Source organism: Pleuronectes platessa, chromosome 23 (genome assembly GCF_947347685.1).
Source record: "Pleuronectes platessa chromosome 23, fPlePla1.1, whole genome shotgun sequence".
NCBI classification, from domain to species: Eukaryota; Metazoa; Chordata; class Actinopteri; order Pleuronectiformes; family Pleuronectidae; genus Pleuronectes; species Pleuronectes platessa.
In genome coordinates, this window is record NC_070648.1 from 4,117,569 (window position 1) to 4,140,698 (window position 23,130).

The 23,130-nt window shown below is 44.9% G+C and overlaps 3 protein-coding genes across 10 annotated transcripts in view; 2 read left to right on the forward strand and 1 right to left on the reverse strand.

Moving 5' to 3' along the window:
- The first annotated feature begins 301 nt into the window (after positions 1 to 301).
- dnajc3b (DnaJ (Hsp40) homolog, subfamily C, member 3b) lies at positions 302 to 6,625 on the forward strand. Its single transcript, XM_053416122.1, has 12 exons — positions 302 to 754; positions 1,708 to 1,818; positions 1,954 to 2,078; positions 2,209 to 2,283; positions 2,377 to 2,520; positions 2,643 to 2,824; positions 2,991 to 3,110; positions 3,256 to 3,361; positions 3,627 to 3,747; positions 3,921 to 4,053; positions 4,205 to 4,353; positions 4,694 to 6,625. The coding sequence occupies exons 1-12, from the start codon at positions 670 to 672 to the stop codon at positions 4,834 to 4,836; spliced, it is 1,494 nt and encodes a 497-aa protein (XP_053272097.1). The 5' UTR covers positions 302 to 669; the 3' UTR covers positions 4,837 to 6,625.
- On the reverse strand, positions 4,995 to 8,246 carry naa38 (N-alpha-acetyltransferase 38, NatC auxiliary subunit). Its single transcript, XM_053416123.1, has 3 exons — positions 8,161 to 8,246; positions 7,449 to 7,623; positions 4,995 to 7,104 (listed from the first exon to the last, which is right to left on the reverse strand). The coding sequence occupies exons 1-3, from the start codon at positions 8,197 to 8,199 to the stop codon at positions 6,980 to 6,982; spliced, it is 339 nt and encodes a 112-aa protein (XP_053272098.1). The 5' UTR covers positions 8,200 to 8,246; the 3' UTR covers positions 4,995 to 6,979.
- A 4,469-nt stretch (positions 8,247 to 12,715) lies between these two features.
- The window catches only part of chd3 (chromodomain helicase DNA binding protein 3), a 34,762-nt gene continuing 24,347 nt past the window's right edge, over positions 12,716 to 23,130 (forward strand). For 3 of the 8 annotated variants that reach the window (XM_053416108.1, XM_053416111.1, XM_053416113.1), the window contains exons 1-20: positions 12,716 to 13,283; positions 15,818 to 15,945; positions 16,041 to 16,229; positions 16,324 to 16,448; positions 17,260 to 17,498; positions 17,709 to 17,842; positions 17,952 to 18,081; positions 18,285 to 18,484; positions 18,623 to 18,898; positions 18,990 to 19,193; positions 19,399 to 19,622; positions 19,822 to 19,974; positions 20,200 to 20,296; positions 20,424 to 20,615; positions 20,712 to 20,912; positions 21,006 to 21,143; positions 21,625 to 21,746; positions 21,870 to 22,043; positions 22,564 to 22,702; positions 22,951 to 23,082. In XM_053416108.1, the coding sequence (XP_053272083.1) occupies positions 13,103 to 13,283; positions 15,818 to 15,945; positions 16,041 to 16,229; positions 16,324 to 16,448; positions 17,260 to 17,498; positions 17,709 to 17,842; positions 17,952 to 18,081; positions 18,285 to 18,484; positions 18,623 to 18,898; positions 18,990 to 19,193; positions 19,399 to 19,622; positions 19,822 to 19,974; positions 20,200 to 20,296; positions 20,424 to 20,615; positions 20,712 to 20,912; positions 21,006 to 21,143; positions 21,625 to 21,746; positions 21,870 to 22,043; positions 22,564 to 22,702; positions 22,951 to 23,082 (3,378 nt within the window). In that variant the 5' untranslated portion in view covers positions 12,716 to 13,102. The remainder of the gene's footprint in view (positions 13,284 to 15,817; positions 15,946 to 16,040; positions 16,230 to 16,323; positions 16,449 to 17,259; positions 17,499 to 17,708; positions 17,843 to 17,951; positions 18,082 to 18,284; positions 18,485 to 18,622; positions 18,899 to 18,989; positions 19,194 to 19,398; positions 19,623 to 19,821; positions 19,975 to 20,199; positions 20,297 to 20,423; positions 20,616 to 20,711; positions 20,913 to 21,005; positions 21,144 to 21,624; positions 21,747 to 21,869; positions 22,044 to 22,563; positions 22,703 to 22,950; positions 23,083 to 23,130) is intronic. The other 5 variants (XM_053416112.1, XM_053416115.1, XM_053416110.1 and 2 more) reach the window with 4 other exon arrangements.

Below are 23,130 nucleotides of genomic sequence, written 5' to 3' on the forward strand. Positions count from 1 at the left end.
CTCGATTTTATGGTTTACATAACATAGTTTAACCAAAGTTGGATGATTCGCCCAAAAAATATGGATTTATTACAACTCCTCTGTGCATTGTCAAATCAGTCCCAAACAAATTTGTATGTATTATTTAAAAAAATATTAATATTATTATAAATATTAATATCATCCTAAAACCTTTAACTTTCAGTTTCTTTGCAGAGGAAAGCCCACCCTATTAAAATGTTCTGGCCAATGAGAGCAACCCACGTTTCCAGCTGAACCCGGATCAGCGCTGTTGTGGACCAATCACAGAGATGTAGGCCAGACGGGGGCGGGGCGGAGGTTTCCTCAGATTTGAAGTAATCAGCTGTTCAGTTTCTCTTCCGTCATGTTGCGTTACGATGTTTTAACTTGACGTAAAGTCCAGATGTTCCGGATGTTCCACGACGGAAAACGCTGTTAAAGAGTTATTTCATTTTTTTTATTATTTCATAGAGGAGAGGGGGGAACCATTCTGTGGCGTATCTGATTTCCGCACGGACCACTGTCACGCAGGGATCGTAAATACAGCTCTCCGGCTCCGGCAGGGACACAAGCGATGAGGACTCCAGACAGGACATCCCCATTTCAATGAGGCGCAGCGGGGGTTCGAGTCCAGGAGCCGGGGTGAGGGAGTGAACCAGTACCGGGGGGATGGAGTCGTGTGGCCGGGCCGGACTCAGCGGGGTCCTGTGCTCCCTGTCTCTGCTGTGTGTCATCCTGGACATCCAGTTGGACGGTGAGACTCCATTACTGCTGCTTCTTTAAACAGCAAACACACACACCAGGACTCACACCAATTGACGCTGCTACACACTTACAGCTGGGTTGTGTTGATGACACTTGTGTAAAGTTCCTCGGACCCTGAGGAGACGTTAGCTGACGTGACAAGTTCACAGGATGTCACCTGATCCATCAAATTAAAGGTCCGGTGTGTTAGACGTAGGTAAAAAGGATCTATTGGCAGAAATTGAATATAAAATAATCCTAGTGATGTTTTCTCTATTGTGTTTCCTCTTAATTTAATGAATTGTTGTGGTTTTTTTAACCCTAGAATAAGCCCTTTATATTTAAATACCTTATATTTTCATCAGGGAAGGTGCAATGTTTTTGTACAGTAGCCCAATTTGGACAAACTTGACACCTTTTGAGTTTTTATGACAGCTGAAGGCCACCACAGATTCTCCTCCATGTTTGGAAAGGGTAGGGTGAGGTCAGGTGTTCAGCTGCAACACGCAACGTCTCCACTAGATGTCACTAAATTCTGCACGATGAACCTTTAAGGGTTCTGCTGCATCTTCAGTTTTCACAAGAATTCGAAAGGGGTTTAGTTTGTCCAGTCTGGGCTACTGTAAAAAAAAAAACATTGCTGCCTCCATATGCCGTATTTAGGTATAAAGTATTTCAATATAAAAATATTGATATAAAGTAGCCATTTAGGAAGATATACAATATAATACAATCACGTCTATCCATCAGTATATAAGTCCAAACTACATGCAAATCAAAAACAGGTTTAACTGCTTGAGTGCGATGACACTGATTGTGTTTAGAGTTAAAGAAATTAAAGAATACCATATTGTGAACAGGAATCTAAAAAAGCCTGAGAGACACACAGGACAAAATTAAACAGCTGCAGTATTTATTTATTATTTGCCCTCCAGCCGCAGCTCATGCAGTTTTATGTTCCAGGTGTCTTGGGAGCAACTCAAGTTGAGATCGAGCACCACTTGGAAATGGGACGCAAACTTTTGGCAGCCGGTCAGCTGGCTGAGGCCTTGTCCCACTACCACTCTGCTGTGGGTAAGGTTACACCCGGCGACCCGCAGACACACACACACATGGTTATATTTCCACCGCTATCTGACATTTATAGTTTGTATCTTTGCTCTTTTAACGATCATCCGATTCACTGATGTTTATTTTGATATTTTCCAGAGGGAGATTCTAAGAATTACCTGACCTACTACAAGCGAGCTGCGGTTTTCCTGGCGCTGGGAAAATCCAAATCCGCCCTGCCCGACCTGACCAGAGCCATCCAGCTCAAGCCTGACTTTTTGGCTGTAAGCTCAGCTGCTCACTCGCCACCAGAAAGATGATCAGTCTCTAAAATCTTGTTTGTTGTTTCCTTGTCTCCTGTGGATCTCTCACACCTCCTCTTCTTGTCATCCCTTTACGTTCCTCCACTTTCAGGCCAGGTTGCAGAGAGGGAATATCCTGTTAAAGCAAGGCAGCACACAGGAGGCCTTGGAGGACTTTGAAGCAGTGGTGAGTTAAACGTTTCCGATCCTAAATCACAGTTGTTATCATTATTATGTTTTGTCAGGATGTCGTTAAAGGAGAAATCAATCATTTCTTTAGCTGCAGCGCTCTCCAGACCATGAAGAAGCTCACATCCAGTTCCAGAACGCCAACGAGCTGGAGGAGCTGCAGGAGGCGGCCCATGCTGCGTACCACCAAGGAGACTACAACACTGCCATCAACGAGCTGGAGAGAGTCATTGAGGTGTGTGTCAGCTTGTAGTGGCGTCTACAGAGAGCGTCAGGTGGAGGAAGATGGCTGCAACCTTTTATATTCCCTCCGTGGTTAAATGAATTTGCACATTTCTGCTCACCACCTTTCTCCAGTTATCTCCCTGGGATCCTGAGTCGCGGGAGCTTCGCGCAGAATGCTACATCCGAATGGGGGAGCCGCAGAAAGCCATCCAGGATCTGACGCCCACAGTGAGGCTGCGCAACGACAACCGCGCGGCCTTCCTGAAGCTCAGCCTGCTCCACTACAGCCTTGGAGAGCACCACGACTCTCTCAAGTGAGCTTTTTCAAACAAGACGTGATAGGCAGACATGCAAAATAGCTCATTTCCTTCTTCCAGAGCAGCCTCTGTACTCTGGATTTGTTTAAAGTCAAGATATACAGGAGCTACCTTCGCAACCCCCCCGCTCCTCTCATGCTTCTGTCCATCCTTCTCTGTGCAGTCACATCCGAGAGTGTCTCAGGCTCGACCAGGATGACAAGGAGTGTTTCAGCCACTACAAGCAGGTGAAGAAACTCAGCAAACAGCTGGACGCAGCAGAGGAGCTCATTCAAATGGAGAGGTCAGTTCTACTGTAGGATTTGAGCCCTTGTTCATCCTGAATTATGATCTTCTTCTTTGTACATCGCGACATTTGTTTAACCATAATTTTATTTATTTCACTCATCTGAAAAAGAAAACCCTTTTTATTCTCTCCCTGCAATCAGGTATCAGGAGGCCATTGATAAGTATGAGTCAGTGATGAAAACGGAACCTAACATTGTTTACTACACCAACCTGGCCAAAGAGAGGATCTGCTTCTGTCTCGTCAAGGTGAGGGAGAGAGAGAGAGTTTGAGTTCTTAAAGGTCTGGGGGGATTTCTTACCAAGTGATGGTCAAGAAGATTAGAAACTTTTAAATAGTCAGTTAGAGGTTTATGGCTCGTCATTTCTTTTAATGCACGTTTTCTTAGGTGTATGCCAGGTCCGATTTTAGCTTTCAACCCCAGATGGCATGAAACGTTCCCCTCCTACTGCTCTGCTGGTTCACGTTAAAGTATTTATATCTGAAATATCTGGTGCTTATTACCAACTCCAGATCAAGTTGGCTCCGGAGGCGATAGACGCATGTTCAGAAGCCCATCAGAGAACCCCCCGCAACACCAACGTCCTCCGAGACCGAGCGGAGGCGTTCATCCTCAACCAGGACTACGAGAAAGGTAACAGCTTTACCAATGAGAATAAACCTGCAGCAGAACTGGTTTAGAACAGGAAGCAATGCGAGGAATTTATTGTCTATTTGAATGAATAAAAAGAATGAAAACAAATATGTGGTCGACAAACACCTACTCTCTGATCATGTTTAAAATGTCTTTCCGTGTTTTTGCCTCAGCGGTGGAGGACTACCAGGAGGCGAGAGAGTTCGATAGCGAAAGCAACGAAATCAGAGAAGGACTGGAACGAGCACAGAAGATGCTCAAAGTCTCTCGGAAGCGAGACTACTACAAGATCCTCGGTGTCAGCAGGTAACCACCTCACTTCCTGCTTCACTCTATGTATCCACCCTGTGATTCATGAGCGTATGAAAGAGTTTGATTTACTTCCTGTGGACTGACATCCAGCTCCAAACCAGGCCACTGTAAATCACAGGGACTGATGAACTTTCTGTTTCCTCAGGAGTGCCAACAAGCAGGAGATCATCAAGGCGTACAGGAAGCTGGCACAGCAGTGGCATCCAGACAACTTCCAGTTAGAGACCGAGAAGAAGGAGGCGGAGAAGAGATTCATCGAGATTGCGTCAGCGAAAGAAGTTCTAACCGACCCAGGTCAGGAGCTAACTACTGCATTCTAATATGAGGAAGAGTCGGTTTCAACAGAGTTCAGGTTATGTGTAATGTTCAAGGACGCGTCAGTGACTCCACTCTGTGATTTCTCACTTCATATGAGTGAAAAAGCAAAAGGTTGAAGCGTGGTTAATGGCAGTGAAGGAGAAATTATCCCTGCAGCTGTATTGCTTAAGATCTATGTTCATAATTCTATTAGTTCAAAGTGTCATTATTCAAGTTAATCTCTACCAGGTCCTCTCAGATCCATTTGTGTAGTTGAGGAGTGATTTGTCTTTCCCCATCTTACATCCTGTCCCCTTCCTTCCTGTTGTCTTGTCAGAAATGAGGCAGAAGTTTGACGCTGGCGAGGATCCACTGGACCCAGAAACCCAGCAGGGTGGTGGAGGACAACAGAACTGGCCTTTCCACTTCAACCCGTTTGATTCTGGGGGCAGCTACAGCTTCAAGTTCCAGTACAACTAGACTAACTAGAAGGACTTTACGGACACACCGACGGTTGGAGAGGGGGGGGGGGGGACATTTCGGACGGAGGAGACATTGAGAGAAGATTAATGGAGGCGTCTTTCTCCAGAACTTTTGTTTCAGCCTGGAAACAGTTTGTGGGTTACTGATTTATTTCCTTTCATGCCGTGTTTGGACAGCAGAGGTTTGAGCTTCTTAGTAAAAGAACCTGGACATTTTACCACAGAACTGAGGACAGAGTGACTTGTGGCTTCGATCCTTAGGAACCAAACGGTGATGGTTGAAAGCATTGGACTTCTTTTATGTTTTTGGGACGTCTGCTCTTATTACTAATTTCTCTCTTCGTGCCATTTTTTAAGACTTTATTGAGGAACTCAGTTTTTTTAATGCAGTAGCTTCTGCGTGGACAGAGATGACTCTCGGTTTGTTGGTTTTCTTCGCGGTAATCTCTAAAGGAATCAAAACGTTTACTGATCTCAGTCGATTCTTTTCACAACGTCAAAGCAACTCCTCCCCAGAGAAACTAGATCTGTTGCTTCTAATGAAATCGAAAGTCACATGTTGTTGAGCTTCTATATTAATGTGAAACTCTTACAGGAAACTTGTGGCTGTAGAAGTCCTGAAATCCTACGGATCTTAAATCACTGTAGCTGCTCTGTGAATGTTTTAAATTTTGCTTTAAATTACCATAGATTTTTCCTTTGTACAGTTACTGAATTGGAATAACGTGTAAAGTTTAGTTAAAAATATATACATTTTTTCATGGGCCATATATTGAACTGTACGATGGAGTATTAGAAAAAAAAATGTGAGTAAACATTTGTGATTTATTTAGAAATAAGTCATTTGAAATAATTTGGAAACCACAAAACCTTTTCAACATCACAGATGTTAAAGGATCTTGCTAAATCCTGATACTTATAATGTAAAGCTCATGAGCCAAAAGATCAAATGTTATTTGTGAAACCTTCAGTGAATAAGAACAAGATTATCCTCATCACAAGCTGATTTTCTAATATTTATCTCTAAAATGACACATCGCCTAAAATGAGAACTTAATTCTCATAATCTCCGATGTTTTTCCTCTAAGTGGCCCGAATACTCCATCGTACAACTGTAAACATTATGGCTGTAATCAGATTTGAAAAGTGGCTTGAAAACAAAAAGTAACATATAGTTAACTATTTTTTGCACAAGGTTGTGGCCACTGATGACTGAGTGAAGAACTGTAATATTTCTCTTCTCTATTTGACGCCTTTCTAAGCAAATCTTTGAAGTTATGCACTTTGACTGTATTTGAAAAAAGAAAACACTCCGGCTGCTCCACCCTGAAATGTTACTGCAGAGATTATTTACAAACCGGGTGTGTCTTCAGTGGCTTATCTGATGGTGTCATAGATTAGGTCTTAAAGAAAGTACGCATGTCTAATGTTATACTGGATTTGGTCCAACAGGTTGCACTGAGGCACAAACTAAAGGTGGAATCAAAATCCTTTACTAATTAGGATTCGTTTTACTGACTTGAAAGACAACTGTTTGAACCATGAGGTTTTTTTTCTCGGTTTGTTTTTGCACAATTTAAGTTATTCTATCAAAGTGACTGAACCTGTTTCTGAATCCCATCGACTTTTTAAACATTGTGTGAGGACATGTTGACAGGCTCTTTGTATTTAAATCAACCGAGTAGGACTGTTTGGTTTCTGGGTTTTCCTGTTGTAAGCAACACTGATTGTATCTGTTGCCAAACAGCTGACATGTTCAAGTGTATTAAAATACTGACACAATCAAACTTCCTCATTCTGTACAACACAATACGAGGGGAGCAGGGACAACACAAACTGTGTCAAATACAGCTATTTATTTATAAAACATCACAACAAAGACAACCTGTACACAGCATTGAAACACCTTTTCCACACATATCAAGGTATCTGCTGTTTGCCCATTTCTTATCATACACACATGCTGTAGCTGCCACTGCTTCTTCAACCATGGAGGGACTTGGTTGAATCCAGGATTCTGTAAAATCCTTCACAGCACATGTCCTGAGGTCTCTGGGCTCAGCCGCAACCTTACGTCATGGCTCCGTGAGCGTCAGTCACATGAACGCAACACAAGTGTTGTTCAAGCAGCCAGGGCTCCGTCAGTGGTTCACCCCAAATCCGTCTGTGTCCTCCAGACTGTCGGCCTCAACCTCAATGGAAACCACGTGGTGACCGGGGATCATGGCCAGGCCCAGGACTCTGGGTTCACCCTGGGAGAACGTGTCTGCAAAAATAAGATCAAGAAAAATCCAGTTGAATTATTCTGAATCTTAAAGGTGAGCAACTTATTTACACTGGTTTCTTCCTTTCAGAACTCACTTCTCAAATTGGATAATATTAAAGTCAGCATCCACAAAAATCCAAGACCAAGAGCATGAACTTAGGACAAGTAACCAGTCATGGCAATTAGGATTTTAATAATTAATTCATAGTTATCTGACTATCAAGATGCTCAAGGTTGGTTCGTGCTGTATTCGTGTTTTCTGCCATGATATCACTCATGCAGGTGAACCTGTTTATTACTCTGGTGTCAAACTGCTTCATGATGAAAAGAAGAACCCATTTAACCTGTGGACTTGAGAAACTCCTGAGCCGAGCCCAGGATGACGTTGCAGTCCCGGTCCGTGCAGAGGAAGAGTCCCACCAGGGTGCGTCCGTCCGTCATGCGGATCTTCATGTTCTTGTTCAAGAGCCCCTCCAGCTTGTGCCTGGCCTGGTAGGACGAGGACATTCCAGGCTGCTCCTGTGGGTCGACAGAAAGAAACAATGGACTTTAGTGTATATTCAATTAAAGCTGTTAATTGGTACTTTTTTAATTAAATAATGACCAAAATAACATTTACATTAGATGCTTTTTTTAAATGGTTTTCTATGTTATCACTTAATAGATGCAAAGAAATGTATTTGAGCTCTGATTATGATATATATTTACCTATATTGCTGGCAATAGATTGAGACACATCTGTGTGTGCTGCTCAGTTAGCATTGATAAACACATGTTTTATAATCACACACTCAGGAACATGTTCTCTGTATGACCTCAGATTAATGTTTACATCTTAAGGTTATGTATGCAATCATAAACTGGTAAATCATATTAAATACAGCATGTTTAACAGGTGTAAAGATAGTGTAGCAAGCTAGCTCCTTAGCCACCAGCTACATGTTAAACTGTAACCGAAGCCTTGATGTTAATAAAGTGTGTTTCAAGTCAAACAGGTTTATTCAGTCATTTAAACAATGAGAACAATAATATAAAACTACAATATTAACTACATACGTGAATGGAAGGACCGTTTTCCTCAATCATTGACTCCATGGCCGCTTCCTCTTCTCCTTCTGCGTTTACGCACGGACGGATTTCTGTGACGGACCAGCCTCAAAACCGGAAGCTCAGTATCCAGTTGTTTTCTTAAAGGGAACGACGCGTGAATAAAACATTTAGATTTAAGATGAAAGTTAAAAAAATGAAGGGAAGCAGCAAACCGGATGAATATTACAGAGAAGAGAAGAGAGGAAAAGAAAAGGGAACAAACTGTAACACGTAAGAGTTCATCTTTGTTTTAAACAATTAAATATCCACACCTGTCCTTTAGCATCTTTTTAGCTAAACGTGTTGATGGAGACACGTTTCCCAGACAAACAAATATGTCCACGTGAGCGTAAAGTTACAAGTTCCACTTTAAAGTTATTGAACACAGAGGATGTGATGATTCAAAGCTTTCCAGGTGCGTGTGAATTGGGCTGAACGGCGGCCACAGGTGGTAAGAAGAAGAAGAAGAAGAAGAAGAAGAAGAAGAAGAAGAAGAAGAAGGCGATTCCTTGGATTTTGTCTTCATTTCCTCACAGGGACTTCACACAATCAAGTTTTTTAAGTTTTATTTGCCTTATGCAAGTTAGCATGGGGTCAACAGTGTAATGGAGGAAACCTGTAAGGGCAGAAGTGCAATAGTTCAATTAAAAAAAAATGATGATAGAAAGAGCGTATTATTCTAATATAATGCAATGCAATACAAAATCAACACACATACACACAGAATCAACACACTCACTATAGACAAGTCCAGTGAGTCAAGTAACACAACAATGGCCATATTATATCTTTTATTTACCTGATTATCAATTTAATTTGTCATTTTTAAGATATCCTCTTATTTAATTAATCTTAAAGTCTTTTGAACAAGTTACTGTCTCACTTTAAACAACAATTTCCAGAGGAGACAAAAGTTTAAACTGTAAAAATGCTATAGATATGACATCAGAAATAATAGGATGGAAAACTGTCAAACAGGAGCATGTGAAATAGAAATAGAAACGTGGAATTGTGTGGGTGCACATTGGTTTCACCCTGAATATGAAGAAGATGTTATTGTTTGGTCAAAAGAATCAATGAGCAAGCAGTTTTCAGCCACATCCCTGATTTACTCATGTGTGTATCTTCTCCTCTCAGACTCAAACCTCAACAAGATCCTTGAATCTCCAGACGAGGGTTCATCCTGCTCCTGAACTTGAACCGACTGGACCGGTCACATTGGAGGGATGAATTTTGAAAGGTGGCCCTGCGACACCTGGATGTCACAGGAGCTGCTGCTGGAGGTGAATGACATTCCAAACATATAATACAGATAAGTCCACATACTGTATCTGGACACCTGGGTAACTCCAGTGCATATTCACACTCACAGTCGTGTGATCAGAGGATCTAAAACACTTTGATTAGCAGGAGAAGCAGGACTTGAATAATGTTTGTAATGACCAGTGTCTTTCTATGACTTTTATTGAATATGCACTCTTTATTTAAATCTGTATATGAATGGACTTATGAGGCAATAGGTGAGATTTAAAGAGGGTTTTGTGCAGCAAATGAAACACGTCCTTCAGAGTCTGCAAATCTGAAACAGCCCAAGACTCATAATTGGACTATTAGCTGACTCATGCTCCACTAGAATACATGTGAGACTTTTACATGGAACGCTATGTTGGATTATGTCAGGGTGACATTCTTCTTCACATCCCCTCCTGCACGGGGGTTGTTTAATCATGATCTGCTCCCTGGGTCGCTCGCTCTGCTCAGCTCAGCTCGGCTCTGAGCCGCTGTCTCCCTCTGTGTTCTGTCACATTGCATAAAATCTGTGTTAGCTGGAGTGCAGTACCCAGGGGAGGCGCTTCTCCCTCTCATCTCTGACATGTCTCCCCCTGCCAAACGGACACGGGGGTGGGTGAGTGGTGGTGGCGGCGGCGGAGGGGGGGGGAGCAGTCACAGCAACAGCAGAGTAGTGCAGTGTGTCAGGGCCGCCAGCAGATCTGGCTCTCCCATAGTGTAGACACGTCGTCAGACACATGCACAGTCACTGCTACAGATACCCCCTCCCTACACACACACACACACACACGCACACACACACACACACACACACTGGGATGCTGTGGGTGAGGATATATAAACTACACACATACACTGCGGCCGTCTCGCCAGCCACACAATCTGGCTACTGCAGACACCTCAGTGGCCAGAGGCTTTCGGGGATGGGAGGTGAGGTGAGGAGGGTTTGCACTTTCACAGCACAGATACACAACATCTCCGCCCCCCCCCCCCCCCCCTCTCTCTCTCTCTCTCTCTCTCTTGGCAGATATGGTTGTTGGATCTGACACTAACAAATTCCTCCCTTCTCATTTGTGGCCGCGTGCGAGCCGGTTCAGGCACCTGTTGCACCAGAGATAGAGAGAGAGAGGGAGGGAGGGATGGATGGGAGAGTGCACAGCCAATGAGGCATAATTGAAATCCTTGTTTACATGGTTTCCAGTTATTGGTATGAAAGCCGTGGCTGACAGTGTTTCACGTATTGAGCAGACGAGAGCGCAGGTGAGGAGAGGAAGCAGAAGTGGTGGTTGACTCAGTGGAGCGGAGGTATGGAAGGAGGAGCCGTCGCGATGCAACACGTTAAATCGAGTCTCTCACCTTCTGTCACACGGTTGTCGCTTCTCTTTTCCTCCTGTCTTGTCAAATTAGACAGAAATAACCTGGGTTGATACGTCATTCTTTGAAAAGTTGTTGCAACAACAATTCAATTCATTCTAGTTTCTGGGATTTGAAATGGTTTCATTTGAGGTTTTGGCCTTCGGTTAAAACCAAAAGTAACATTTGAGTGCAATAGCGTTTGAATTAGATAAATAATCCTGGAAATTAGGGCACAGAGCTCCTTCCAATCAGGGGCGTTGCATCAGGGTAGGCAAAGAGAGGCCCCTGAAACACTCCTGGTTACAGTTCAGCTGTGATTTCATGCTTATTAAGTCCTTTTTTAATTGGTTTTCAATAACCGACTGCAAAAAAAAAAAACGTTATGGCAACCATGTAGAAATATAGAAAAAACTTATTTTCATATAGTTCTCTTAGCCTTCTTTACTGTAGATAAACTTTGACTGTACATGTTTTCAAATATTTTGAGGATTTTGAGAGTCAGATTTGGGTTATTCTCTGACCCACAACTTCAGCTACGAATACTGTTGAAGCAAAACCGCAAGTATTTGGACGTTTCCCTGATTCTCTTTGAAGCAGCTGACTGGAATCCAGCCGTAATGACTTCATATATGAGTTACACGTGTGCTTTTTCCTACTGTGACGATGTCTAATAGGGAAAGAGGTCAGTGCGACATCACATCAGGCTGCTCAGATGTGTTAGTCATCAGGTAAATGCATTGAAATACAGGGTTTTTCTGTGCAGCTACTGTTTCACTCTGAGACTTTCATTAGATTCATAAGAACAAAGGCCTCTTCTACTCATTATGGACTTTTGCTGCTCTGAGTAAATATTCAGTGGTTATAACGTATGATTGCTGCATTAGTTGTTGCAGGTTTAATTAGCTTTTCCTGTTAGAATGCTTTAAATCTTCAAAATCCTTATTCCTTTCACATCATTTTCTTTCCCTTAGCTCATGTTTTGTGTGCACCGGTGTCACACTGTCTCCTGTCTGACCTCTTGTCTCATCCAGAGGCTTTTTTAAATGTGAGCAGCAAATCAAAATTGCTTTCTATCCAAACACACAAGCCCAGAGCAGAAACATAGGGCTGGCCGGGTTCTAGGGATTCCCGTGGCCTCAGCGAACATCCAGTCCTCTCGGCACCTCTGCGTTTTATCACAATCTGATAAATAATGTCTGTAATAATAATGTCTCCTGTGTGTCTTCATCTTCTATCAAACCTCCGTCTGCAGGAATGGACCAGTCGCTCCGAGCTGCTTCAACATGGTGGGTTTCCTGCAGTTTGCATATTGAGAATCATTTTCATCCCCACCACAAGTAGTTAATTTTTAAGCAATACAATCTGATGTAAGTCTGGGCATGGCTGCGGCAGATTTTCCCAACCCCCCTCTCTCTCTCTCTCTCCCTCTCTCTCTCTCCCTCCCTCCCTCTCTCTCTCTCTCTCTCTGAATCCCTCCCCAGCACACACACACACATACACACACGCACACACACGCACAGTGCTCCAAAATATTTCTTTCCACCACGGTGGGGGCTTCCAGTGAGACTATAAGGTGGCCATGTTTGATAGATGTGTGTCGGGCTCTGCAATGCAGGAAAGCGAGAGTTGTTGTGTGTGATCCTGCAAAAGTGACAGTGACACCAGGGGGAGTGGGTCGGATTCGTGACTGATCCGGACTTTGTCATAAGGGGGGGGGGGGAGGTAGACAGAGAGAGAGAGAGTGAGAGGGTTAGAAGGGTTTGTGTGTCTGTGTGTGTGAGTGTGTGTGTGTGAGAGGGAGGAAAGAAAGAAAGGGGGGGGGGCAGACAGTAAAGAAACAAACAAGTAACAATGTAACTCACATGCACTCGCACCCCCCCCCCCCCCCTCCTTTTTTTCTCTCTCTCTCCCCTCGCAACAATGTGTACGTTTTCGCGGAGGGAGGGGGCGCGCACGGGAGACAGCCGCGCACAGAGGGAGGGAGGGGGGCGCGTTCTGAAATAATATAGTCAGCCATTTTTTATGTAAGGGGATTTTTTCTTATTGGGGGGGTTGTTAAAAAATAAATATAAGAGGGCGGCCATCTTTGTTGCTCTGCCTAGTGTAAAATATTCCAAAACGCCCCCCACTCTCTCCCGTGCCGATTTGAATATTAAATAAATATCAAACATCGGCGCGAGAAATTCTCTTGTATATTTTTTTTTGTATAACCCCGCGCCGCTTTCCGAGGAACACGAGGACGGATCCCGATGACAGGAGGATAATGTCCTCTCCGCTGCGCTCCTGCGAGGAAGACGAGGAGGGCATGGTGGTTAATTCCGAGGGAGGAGATTTCGATGAAGAAGACGACGACGGGGACCGAGACGAGGACGCAAGCGACATAAACTCTCCGGCGGCGCCTCGGGAAACTGCAACAGCCGCCGCCGCCGCCGCCGCCGCGCCAGGTAAAAAACAGACCAGGAGACGGGAGCGCGCACAGCGAAAATAAAAACACTTTACTTTGTGCAGAAATGGGGACAGTGTCCGGAGAGCCGCCGCAGTTTGCGTCTCGCGTCCGGAGCGTCTCCACAAGTCCAGTGTGGTACAGTAGAGGAGTGCACATAAAATAAAAACACTTTTACTCGTGCAGAATGGGAGACAGTGTCCGGAGTGCATCCGCAGTTTGTGTCTCACGTCCGGAGCGTCTCCACAATTCCAGTGTGGTACAGTAGTAGAGTAGAGCACATCAAACAAAATAAAAAATACTTTTACTTGTGCAGAAATGGGGACAGTGTTCGGAGTGCCACCGCAGATTATGTCTCACGTCCGGAGCGTCTCCACAGGTCCAGTGTGGTACAGTAGCGGAGTAGAGCACATCAAATAAATTAAAAAAATACTTTTACTCGTGCAGAATTGGAGACAGTGTCCGGAGTGCATCCGCAGTTTCGTCCGGAGCGTCTCCGCACTTCCAGTATGGCACAGTAGAAGATGTCACGCTCGTAAAACGGAAACACTTAATAATAATGATAATATAAAAAATTATAACAATAATGACAATGGTACAGATCCCCCCCCCCCCCCCCCCCCCACAACATTGCTGTTGTACATATGTGTTGCTGAACACGCATGAACACACCTGCAGCTGCAACACAAGAGAAGACACACACGAGAGTGAAAAGCTCCACTTCTTGGTAAGATAAAGCATGTAAATCCAGATGTGTTGTTTTTCCTTCAATCCTCCACTTCCTCTTCTCCACCAGTAAAAAGTTTTTAAACCCACTTAAGTCCCAGCTGGGTTTTGTGGTCACTCAATACCCACAGTGAAAAAGACAAGGGGGGGTGTCCCTTAAATCCCTTTGACAGTTGCTGGTAACAAGGTCGCCCCTGAAGGCTCGTGCAGGCTGGAGACATGGACTCCTCTGGCCCCAGGCTGTGCATAAATAGAAATGTGCTGGATACCCATCTCCAGAGGAGGGGAAGCTTGCTGCTGTTTCACATAAAGAGCCTGGTGATGGTGTGAAATCATGGACACATCCCCCCCACACACTTCCCTTTGCCCCTTAGTGGCTATGACAGGTCAAAACAGGACACTGTCTGCTGCATGCTGCTCACTTCCAGGACATGATGCTGCAGATCCCTCTGCTAGCTGAGCATACCTGCTCTCTAATTAGCTGCGTTATCACTATTAGTATTTTTTTGCAGGATGTGCAGGAGTTCTGCAGCAAGAGGGGATATTGGGGATTGGGTGATATGCACGTGGCTTTCTGGAAGTTGCTGTGACAGAAGTTGTGTTTTACAGGGGGTAAAAAGTAGAGCACATCATCTATAACATGCATGGGAAAAACTGTGATACATTGGCTGGGATGCAATGCAGATGTGGTCGAAACACTTTAAAGTCACAGTGCACGTGTCGTTTAAGGAGGAAACGTGAGGCTACTCCGTGATACGTTGGCTCAAAGTGTGACTTTCTATGTGCATATTGCAGGTTTCACGCAATGCATTGTCTTTAATTAGCTCAACTCCGGACGCGCTGCCCAACCGTGCCAGACCGTGCCAGACGGGTAGATTAGTGTCAGTTCGGTCCTTAACCCCTTGACGACCTCTAGCAGCGGTCACAGAGGTGGTCACGGTCCCCGCTGTGGGAATAACGGAGCCGCAGGGGGGGAAAGAAAAAGTCGTTCCACTTCGCCGCCAGCGGCCTCTGGATCACCGGGCCCTGCGTGCGTGCTGCTGCCGCCCCCGGCGCGTCTTCGGCGGCGGCACGCTGCACGGATACGCGGGGGCTGGTGGTGGTGGAGGCAGAGGAAGCTGCTGCTGCTGCGGGTGGAGGGAGCGCGCACCAACAAAAGCAGGCAGACAATAAAATCAGACAAACACGCAGCTTGTGTTTGGGTCAGGCTTTAATGCTCTGCTGCATTTTGTGTGAAGCTGAGGCTGCAACTGAGTCCTTGTTTACTCCATGTCAGGGCAGGCTGCAGGTTGAATTGCTTTCCCTGAACTTGTGATATTACCCTGGTACCATGGGGGGGGGTAATAACTGACCTGATTATTTCCACATCCTCTGCTGCCTGAAAGCAAATTAAAAAAAAAAGCAGCGCCTATATAAAACACATTAAATATGTTGTTCCGCTATTGTTTATTGCTAATCAAAAGATGTTTCAATAAGGACACACACTCAACAATTTTCACCAGAGATGGTTTGCGTCACCATAAACCAATTATCCCTAATCTGTGGCACCAGCAACACCAGCTGTCAAATCGACTTACAGCTCATTGACTAACTGTATCTAGCTTAGCATGTGGCATTATTCAGATGAGGTCAGAGGTCGCTGCAGCCACACTGGCTATCATGCAGGTCTTTGTGGAGTGTAATTATGTTCCGCCGGGATTAGCCGGCTTGTTAGGAAGTGTTGTGAGAAGATTATTGTTCATCTGATTGTGATAGCTGTCTGTCATTTCACGCTGTCTTTAACTCCCCCCCCGCGCGCGCTCCTCCCAGAAGAAGAGGCAGAGGCATCAGACAGAGAGGTCCCGTGCAGGAAGAAAGGACGGCCGAAGAAAAAGAAGGACACAAAGAAGAAGGACAAAGAGGGGAAACCTGCCAAAGCAAAGAAACGCAAGAAGATCGTACGTTTGTTAAACTGTCACACGCTGGATTTGTCCCACTTTGATAACTTTATCACACCATCTTAATTATTTTTGCCACCATCTTCCTCTTTCAGGAAAGCAATGTAGAGAGAGACTCGGACAGAGAGAGAGACTTTGGCGAGAACTCCGACAGTGTCGCCAGCGACTATGGATCTGGGGAGAAAAAGAAAAAGAGGAAACATAAAGAAAGGAAGGAGAAGAAAACCAAGAAGAAGAAAAAAGATGACGGGGAGCGGGACAGCAGTCAGGAGGAATCAACCAAGGTAAAGAAAGTTTGATCAAACACATCTATACGGTACGTCTGTCCTTGTTTGTGTCGGGACCCTTCTCATTTGATTGGTGGGTTCTTCCCGGCAGCCAATGGAGCAGAAGACCTCGGCCCAGCTGGCAAAGGAGTGGGGTCTGGAGGATGTTGATCATACCTTCACAGAGGAAGACTACAGGGAACTCACCAACTACAAAGCCTTCAGCCAGTTCATGAGGTAGGAAACTCCTCTTCTGTTTACATGGTGATGAACAAGCACATGTGTTATCAGAAATACCTTCAGTACTGGTGGAAGAGTGATGGAGGTATTTTCTTGCAAAAGCTAATCTTTCCCAGTCCACACTAAAATGTTTGGTCAGCTATTTATGGAAAGCTCTGGGTTTGGCTTTCACACACATGATTTCAATGATCAAGTACACAACTCAAGATTTTTAATGCAAGAGACAGAGAAGATATATTTCGCTGTATTTCCCAGTTATCTAATAATTAATAATTGGGCATCATCTGGAAGCCATTTTTCTACAGTATTCAGGACAGGTGCTTTTTAAAATCTGTTTAATTTTATCAAAAGTTTCATCCCACCCAGAAGAATCGTTCAGCAATAACTGTCCATAACACTGACTTAACACTGATCCAGGAACTTTGGGTTTAAAGGGCACAAGTACTATTACTTGAATGTGTCTCCCTCTGGCACTCGTGTCTTTATCGTGTCAGCCGGTTGTGTTAGCCAACCAGCCGTGCTGTCAGTGTGTCAGTGTGTCAGTGGCAACGTGCCTCTGCCCCCGTGGCTGATTCAAACCTGCACCGGCTCTGATCAGATGGACTGATCCATTATGCCTAAAATGTGAGTGAGTGTGTTAGGTGGTTATCTGGTTGTCAGATTTTGCTCAACTCAACTCAAGAAGAAAAATTGTCCTTGAGGTTCTTCCACTAGAAGTCTACCGCCTCTAAAGAGGTCCTGATGTTGGCTCTTTGCCTTGTCCGCCGCGGTTTCTATCCTCTCAACGATACTGCTCTCTCGCTCACAGGCCAATGATCGCCAAGAAGAACCCTAAGATCCCCATGTCGAAGATGATGACCATCCTTGGGGCCAAATGGAGGGAGTTCAGCTGTAACAACCCCTTTAAGGGCAACGCCGCTGCCGTAGCTGCGGCTGCTGCAGCTGCTGCCATTGCCGTCGCCGAGCAGGTCTCTGCAGCGACCGCCTCTCCTGAGCCGCCGCCACAGCCTCCACCAATCAGGAAAGCCAAGACGAAAGAGGGCAAAGGTCAGTCGTCAGCTTCAGACCCGCAGCCTTCCCTCCCCTGTAACCCCCCTTAGGATTTCTGTCAACAGTCAGTCGCGTGTCTTTGTGGTTTACATGCTAGTATGAGACAATAAACTGTGTGTACTATGGATCCAAACATCTCTTTGACTCATAGAATACCTTGTCATTCTTTTATCTATACCATTGCATATGATCTTCTTCTCCATCCAGGCCCTGGCTACAAAAAGCGCAGTAAAAGCCCTCGAGTCTCAGACAAGAAAAAGGCTCAAGCAAAGGCTAAAAAGATGGCACCCATCCGTATCAAGCTGTCGCCCATAGGTGCCAAGAGGAAGAAGAGCTGCTCCGTGAGTATAAAGTTCACGGTGTGCTGAAGGAGCTATGTAAACACCCCTGGTTCATTTTCTTTCCTTCTCTCTTTGACTAAGTCCTCGACTCTTTCTTGTTCTCCGTCAGAGCGATGATATAGAGGAGGACGAGTCTGAGCAGGAGGACTCCAGCGTCCACAGCTCCTCGGTTCGCTCGGACAGCTCGGGTCGTGTCAAGAAGAACAAGCGAGGACGTCCTGCCAAGAAGAAGAAGAAAAGTAAGGGAAACTGCTTTTTACATGGACAGCACAAATTCATAAATGATATATAGGTTGATCATGTCCACATGTAGAAAAAAAACTCCTGGGTCAAACGCTGGGGAATCATGCAGCTTAAATTAGCATTTTTTCAGTTTATAGTATGTTTTATTGTGAAAAGCAATCCCAGTCGTATAAAAGTTCCTTCTGCTTCCTCCCTCTATGTGCCATTTCATGCCCAGCTCCAGTCCCTGGGGAGGAGGAGGGGGAGGGCTACGAGACGGACCATCAGGACTACTGCGAGGTGTGTCAGCAGGGCGGGGAAATCATCCTGTGTGACACTTGTCCCAGAGCTCATCACCTCGTCTGCCTGGAGCCTGAGCTGGACAAGGCTCCCGAGGGCAAGTGGAGCTGCCCGCACTGCGTGAGTACAACTTTACGCACTTATTCAGATAGATGGATGGATAAATATTCATAAGAGGAAGGCATTTTAAGTTTGTTCCTTTTTTTTGATTTTCCTATGCTGTGTTCAGGACATTCCCTGTTTTTCATCCTTTGCCAGGAAAAAGAAGGAATCCAGTGGGAAGCGAAGGACGAGGACTTTGAGGACTTTGAGGAGGACAGCGAGGACAGGGTGATATCAGACGTCGGGGCCGGGATTGTGATCCCCGTCGGGGCGGAGGAAGAGGATGACGACCACATGGAGTTCTGTCGGGTGTGCAAAGACGGAGGGGAACTGTTGTGTTGCGACACCTGCACCTCGTCGTACCACATCCACTGTCTCAACCCACCGCTGCCAGAGATCCCCAACGGAGAGTGGCTGTGTCCACGGTGCACGGTTCGTTACCTCTCCCATATCGGCAACAAATCTCATATTTCTATCACATCCATGTTCAGATTTTGATTATCACGTGTATTCCTTGCTCTAGTGTCCGCAAATCAAAGGTCGCGTCCAGAAAATCCTCCACTGGCGGTGGGGAGAGCCTCCATCGCCGATTCCTGTTCCCCCGGCGCCTGACGCCGCGCCGGACGCCCCGCCGCCGCCACCCATGAAGGGCAGAGCCGAGAGGGAGTTCTTTGTCAAGTTTGTTGGGCAGTCCTACTGGCACTGCACGTGGATCACCGAGCTCCAGGTGAGAATGGGATGAATGAGAAGTGAGATTCAAATACAGAACACATACTAGTTTTTTGCACAGAAAAAAGAAAAGAGTACAGGGATGGAGGACCGTGAAAGACATCAAGACTTTGGCAGAACAAATCCATCTAGCTCTCGTAAATCTTTTAAACTAAGAAATCATTATTTCTCTTTCTCTTCCCCTTTGTCCGTCTTCCCTCCAGCTGGAGATCTTCCACTCGGTGATGTACAGAAACTACCAGAGGAAGACGGACATGGACGAGCCTCCCAGTCTGGATTATGGTTCGGGAGGAGAAGACGAGAACGGAGTGGGAAAGAGTGAAAAGAGGAGAGCTAAGGATCCTGAGTACGCCCTCATGGATGACAAATACTACAAGTATGGCATCAAGCCTGAGTGGATGATGATCCACCGCATCATCAATCACAGGTACAGGTCTTTACTTTCAGTTTCTGGGCTTCAGTGTGTGTGTCTCAACATTTTACTTCATTATTTACTGTATATTAAAAAGAAACTGCAGAGTTTAAAGGTTGATTTTTGAAGTGAGTGCTGTATTTATAAGTATATGTCAATTAAGATTGTTCAGTGGGCTATATGTGACATAAGTAGCTCAATAACATAACATCAGCTCTCACTGTTTGTCCGTCAGTGTTGACAAGAAGGTGTCGTACCACTACCTGGTGAAGTGGAGAGACCTGACCTACGACCAGTGCACCTGGGAGAGAGACGACCTGGATATCCCTGATTTTGCTATTTACAAGGCCAACTACTGGAGGCACAGGTAGAACTGACTGTTAAACTTTACAGATTTAAAACCAGAACCTTTAATTTGTAACAAGCAAGAAGTCTAAAACTTTTATTTAATGAAACTTGGTGGATAGTTGGAATAATGGCCCAGGAAGAAACCATTAATCTTTGGAGCAGATTTGATTAAGAGGGCGGATTCAGGAGTTTTGTCACTTGGCTGATTAATGCATTTACTTGATCATATCTTCTTATCCAACAGAGATTTAATAATGAAGGAGGATCCAGACAAACCCAGGAAGATGAGGAGCAGGAACCCAGAGGATGAAGAGGACTCTCCTGCTTCCCCAGTCACTGATGTGAGTCAACTATTGCTGGAGTTTCTATATCATGGCGTCTGATTCACAGCAGCTTCCTGTTCATATCGTAATATTTTACACCAAATCTCCATTTCTACAATATCGTGACTTTTCTCTGTCCCTCCAGCCTACGATAAAATATGAAGAGCAGCCAGACTTTGTCACAACGACCGGCGGGACGCTGCATCTGTACCAGCTCGAGGGTCTGAACTGGCTGCGGTTCTCTTGGTCCCAGGGCACCGACACCATCCTCGCAGATGAGATGGGCCTCGGCAAAACCATCCAGACCATTGTCTTCCTCTACTCACTTTTCAAAGAGGTACCAGGGCTGCCTCTTTCTGTCATGGTCTTATTTCCACCTCCCTGTGAATGATGATACCGAAGCAGAGTGTGGATTTTTCTTTCTGATCCTCAGGGTCACACCAAGGGCCCGTTCCTGGTCAGCGCTCCGCTCTCCACCATCATCAACTGGGAGAGGGAGTTCGAGATGTGGGCACCCGACTTCTACGTGTTGACGTACACGGGAGACAAGGACAGTCGAGCCATCATCAGAGAGAACGAGTTTACCTTCGACGACACGGCTGTCAAAGGAGGAAAGAAGACCTTTAAACTGAGGGTGAGGAAGAATTATATGAGTAAACAGTATTTTGAGCAAGTTATGCCGTTCTAACTTCTGTTCAACCTTCTGTCTGTGCTTCTCTTCCTGCAGAGGGATGCTACTATTAAATTCCATGTGCTGCTGACGTCCTATGAGTTGGTGACCATTGACCAGACGGCGCTCAAGTCCATCGACTGGGCCTGTCTGGTGGTGGACGAGGCTCACCGCCTCAAGAACAACCAGTCCAAGGTAGCAAACAGGGGAAATTAATCAATGATTCAAAAATTTACAAAAGTGGATAAAAAAACAAGTTTGTGGATTAATTTAACTTTTTTTTTTTTTTTTAAAGAACATATCATAATATGTGTAGACGGGACATGGTACAGTTGACAAATATAGGTGGCAGACCTCTGGTGGACAAACCATGTAATGACAACATGTCCTGTAGTTTTTGGATGCAATTTCGTTTACTTTATTTAACCAAATCCACTAACAGTTCATATGGGTATTTAAAGTATACTAAAAAATTCCCCATATGAACTGTATGTATGTATGTAGATACCCATGAATATCATTATTTACTATGGAACAAATCATCAGAGGTATTTGTTATAGAATTTTTCTGGTGTACTTTCCCTTGAGGAGAAAAATGATATTGATGTACAGTAAATAAAGGGACGTATATCTACAACGGGACAGAGTTTTTCCTTATTCTCGTCCTTGTTTGCAGTTTTTCCGGCGTCTGAACGATTATAAGATCGACCACAAGCTGCTGCTGACGGGAACTCCTCTGCAGAACAACCTGGAGGAGCTGTTCCACCTGCTCAACTTCCTCACGCCCAACCGCTTCAAGTAAACTCACAAATATACACATGCTGATATTCAGGACGAAGATTTGTCCATAGAATACTGTGTATAACTAGCTGGAAGTACATAATACACATTACCTATTATCCTCACCCTCCCTGCGTACAGTAACCTCGAGGGCTTCCTGGAAGAGTTTGCCGACATTTCCAAGGAGGACCAGATCAAGAAGCTCCACGACCTCCTGGGGCCTCACATGCTGCGGAGGCTGAAGGCCGACGTCTTCAAGAACATGCCCGCCAAGACCGAGCTGATTGTCAGAGTGGAGCTGAGCCCAATGCAGAAGTATGACAGAAGGGGGGCTGATGATTTACTGAAATGACCGCATGACCTGAACCTCCTGCTGACACTTAGGCACTTGGAGATGCAAGTGATTGACAATGGAGAACTCATGAAATACATAGAAAGTGATTAATAAGCTGTGGTTACTTAGATTTTTTGAAAAGCCCAGTGGCTGCTGTGTGAGCTCGACAATTTCTTTGAGAACAAAAGAATTGCAACTCATAAGAGATTCACCATAATTATTGTTTTTTACGGGAATCCAGCCCCACACTAACAAACCATAGATCACAAATACTGCTCACTGCAGTTCAAAGTGCTTCATTGAGTTTCCACAGGATAAAAGTTTGTTCCTTCAATGTTATAAATGAATATGGAACTTTGAAGTTTAAAGTGGAAAAACTCCACGGCACCAGTAAGAGAAAACAAATGAGAGTAAGAACTGAACAATTGAGGGTAACGAGGAGACAACGACAGGAAGTCTTTGTGTTACACTTTATTTACCCTTTTTTTTTTTTAAACACAGGAAATACTACAAGTTGATTCTGACCAAGAATTTCGAGGCTCTGAACACGAAGGGAGGAAACCAGGTGTCACTGCTAAACATCATGATGGACCTCAAGAAGTGCTGCAACCACCCCTACCTCTTCCCTGTGGCCTCCATGGTACACACACACACACACACACACACACACACACACACACACACACACACACACATACACGTCTCTTTGATTTGCTTGCATTTCACTTCTTTTACATTTCACTTTTAATCCTAAATCGAGTAGCAATGACACCTTGTGGTCATTTAAGGTAACGTTTTTCGCCTTGAAAATGTGATACACAGTTAAAATTGAAGTTGAGATCCAGTTCTTCATTTAGTTGTTGTTTATTCTTGTGGTGTTGATTGTAGGAAGCTCAGAAAACGCCCAGCGGTGCTTACGAGGGGTCGGCCCTCACTAAGGCTTCCGGGAAACTGACGCTGATGCAGAAAATGCTGAGGAATCTGAAAGAGCAGGGGCACCGAGTGCTTGTGTTCTCACAGGTACATACTTGCATGGATGCACAGATACACACAAACGCACACACAATG

Excerpts from the sequence above, each read along its gene's own strand:
- dnajc3b (XM_053416122.1), top strand. The coding sequence starts at position 670 with ATGGAGTCGTGTGGCCGGGCCGGACTCAGCGGGGTCCTGTGCTCCCTG. Across the intron at positions 755-1,707 it reads CCTGGACATCCAGTTGGACG|GTGTCTTGGGAGCAACTCAA; the intron begins GTGAGACTCCAT and ends TTTATGTTCCAG. Across the intron at positions 1,819-1,953 it reads CCACTACCACTCTGCTGTGG|AGGGAGATTCTAAGAATTAC; the intron begins GTAAGGTTACAC and ends GATATTTTCCAG.
- naa38 (XM_053416123.1), bottom strand. The coding sequence starts at position 8,199 with ATGGAGTCAATGATTGAGGAAAACGGTCCTTCCATTCAC. Across the intron at positions 7,624-8,160 it reads AAAACGGTCCTTCCATTCAC|GAGCAGCCTGGAATGTCCTC; the intron begins GTATGTAGTTAA and ends GTCGACCCACAG. Across the intron at positions 7,105-7,448 it reads GGAGTTTCTCAAGTCCACAG|ACACGTTCTCCCAGGGTGAA; the intron begins GTTAAATGGGTT and ends TTATTTTTGCAG.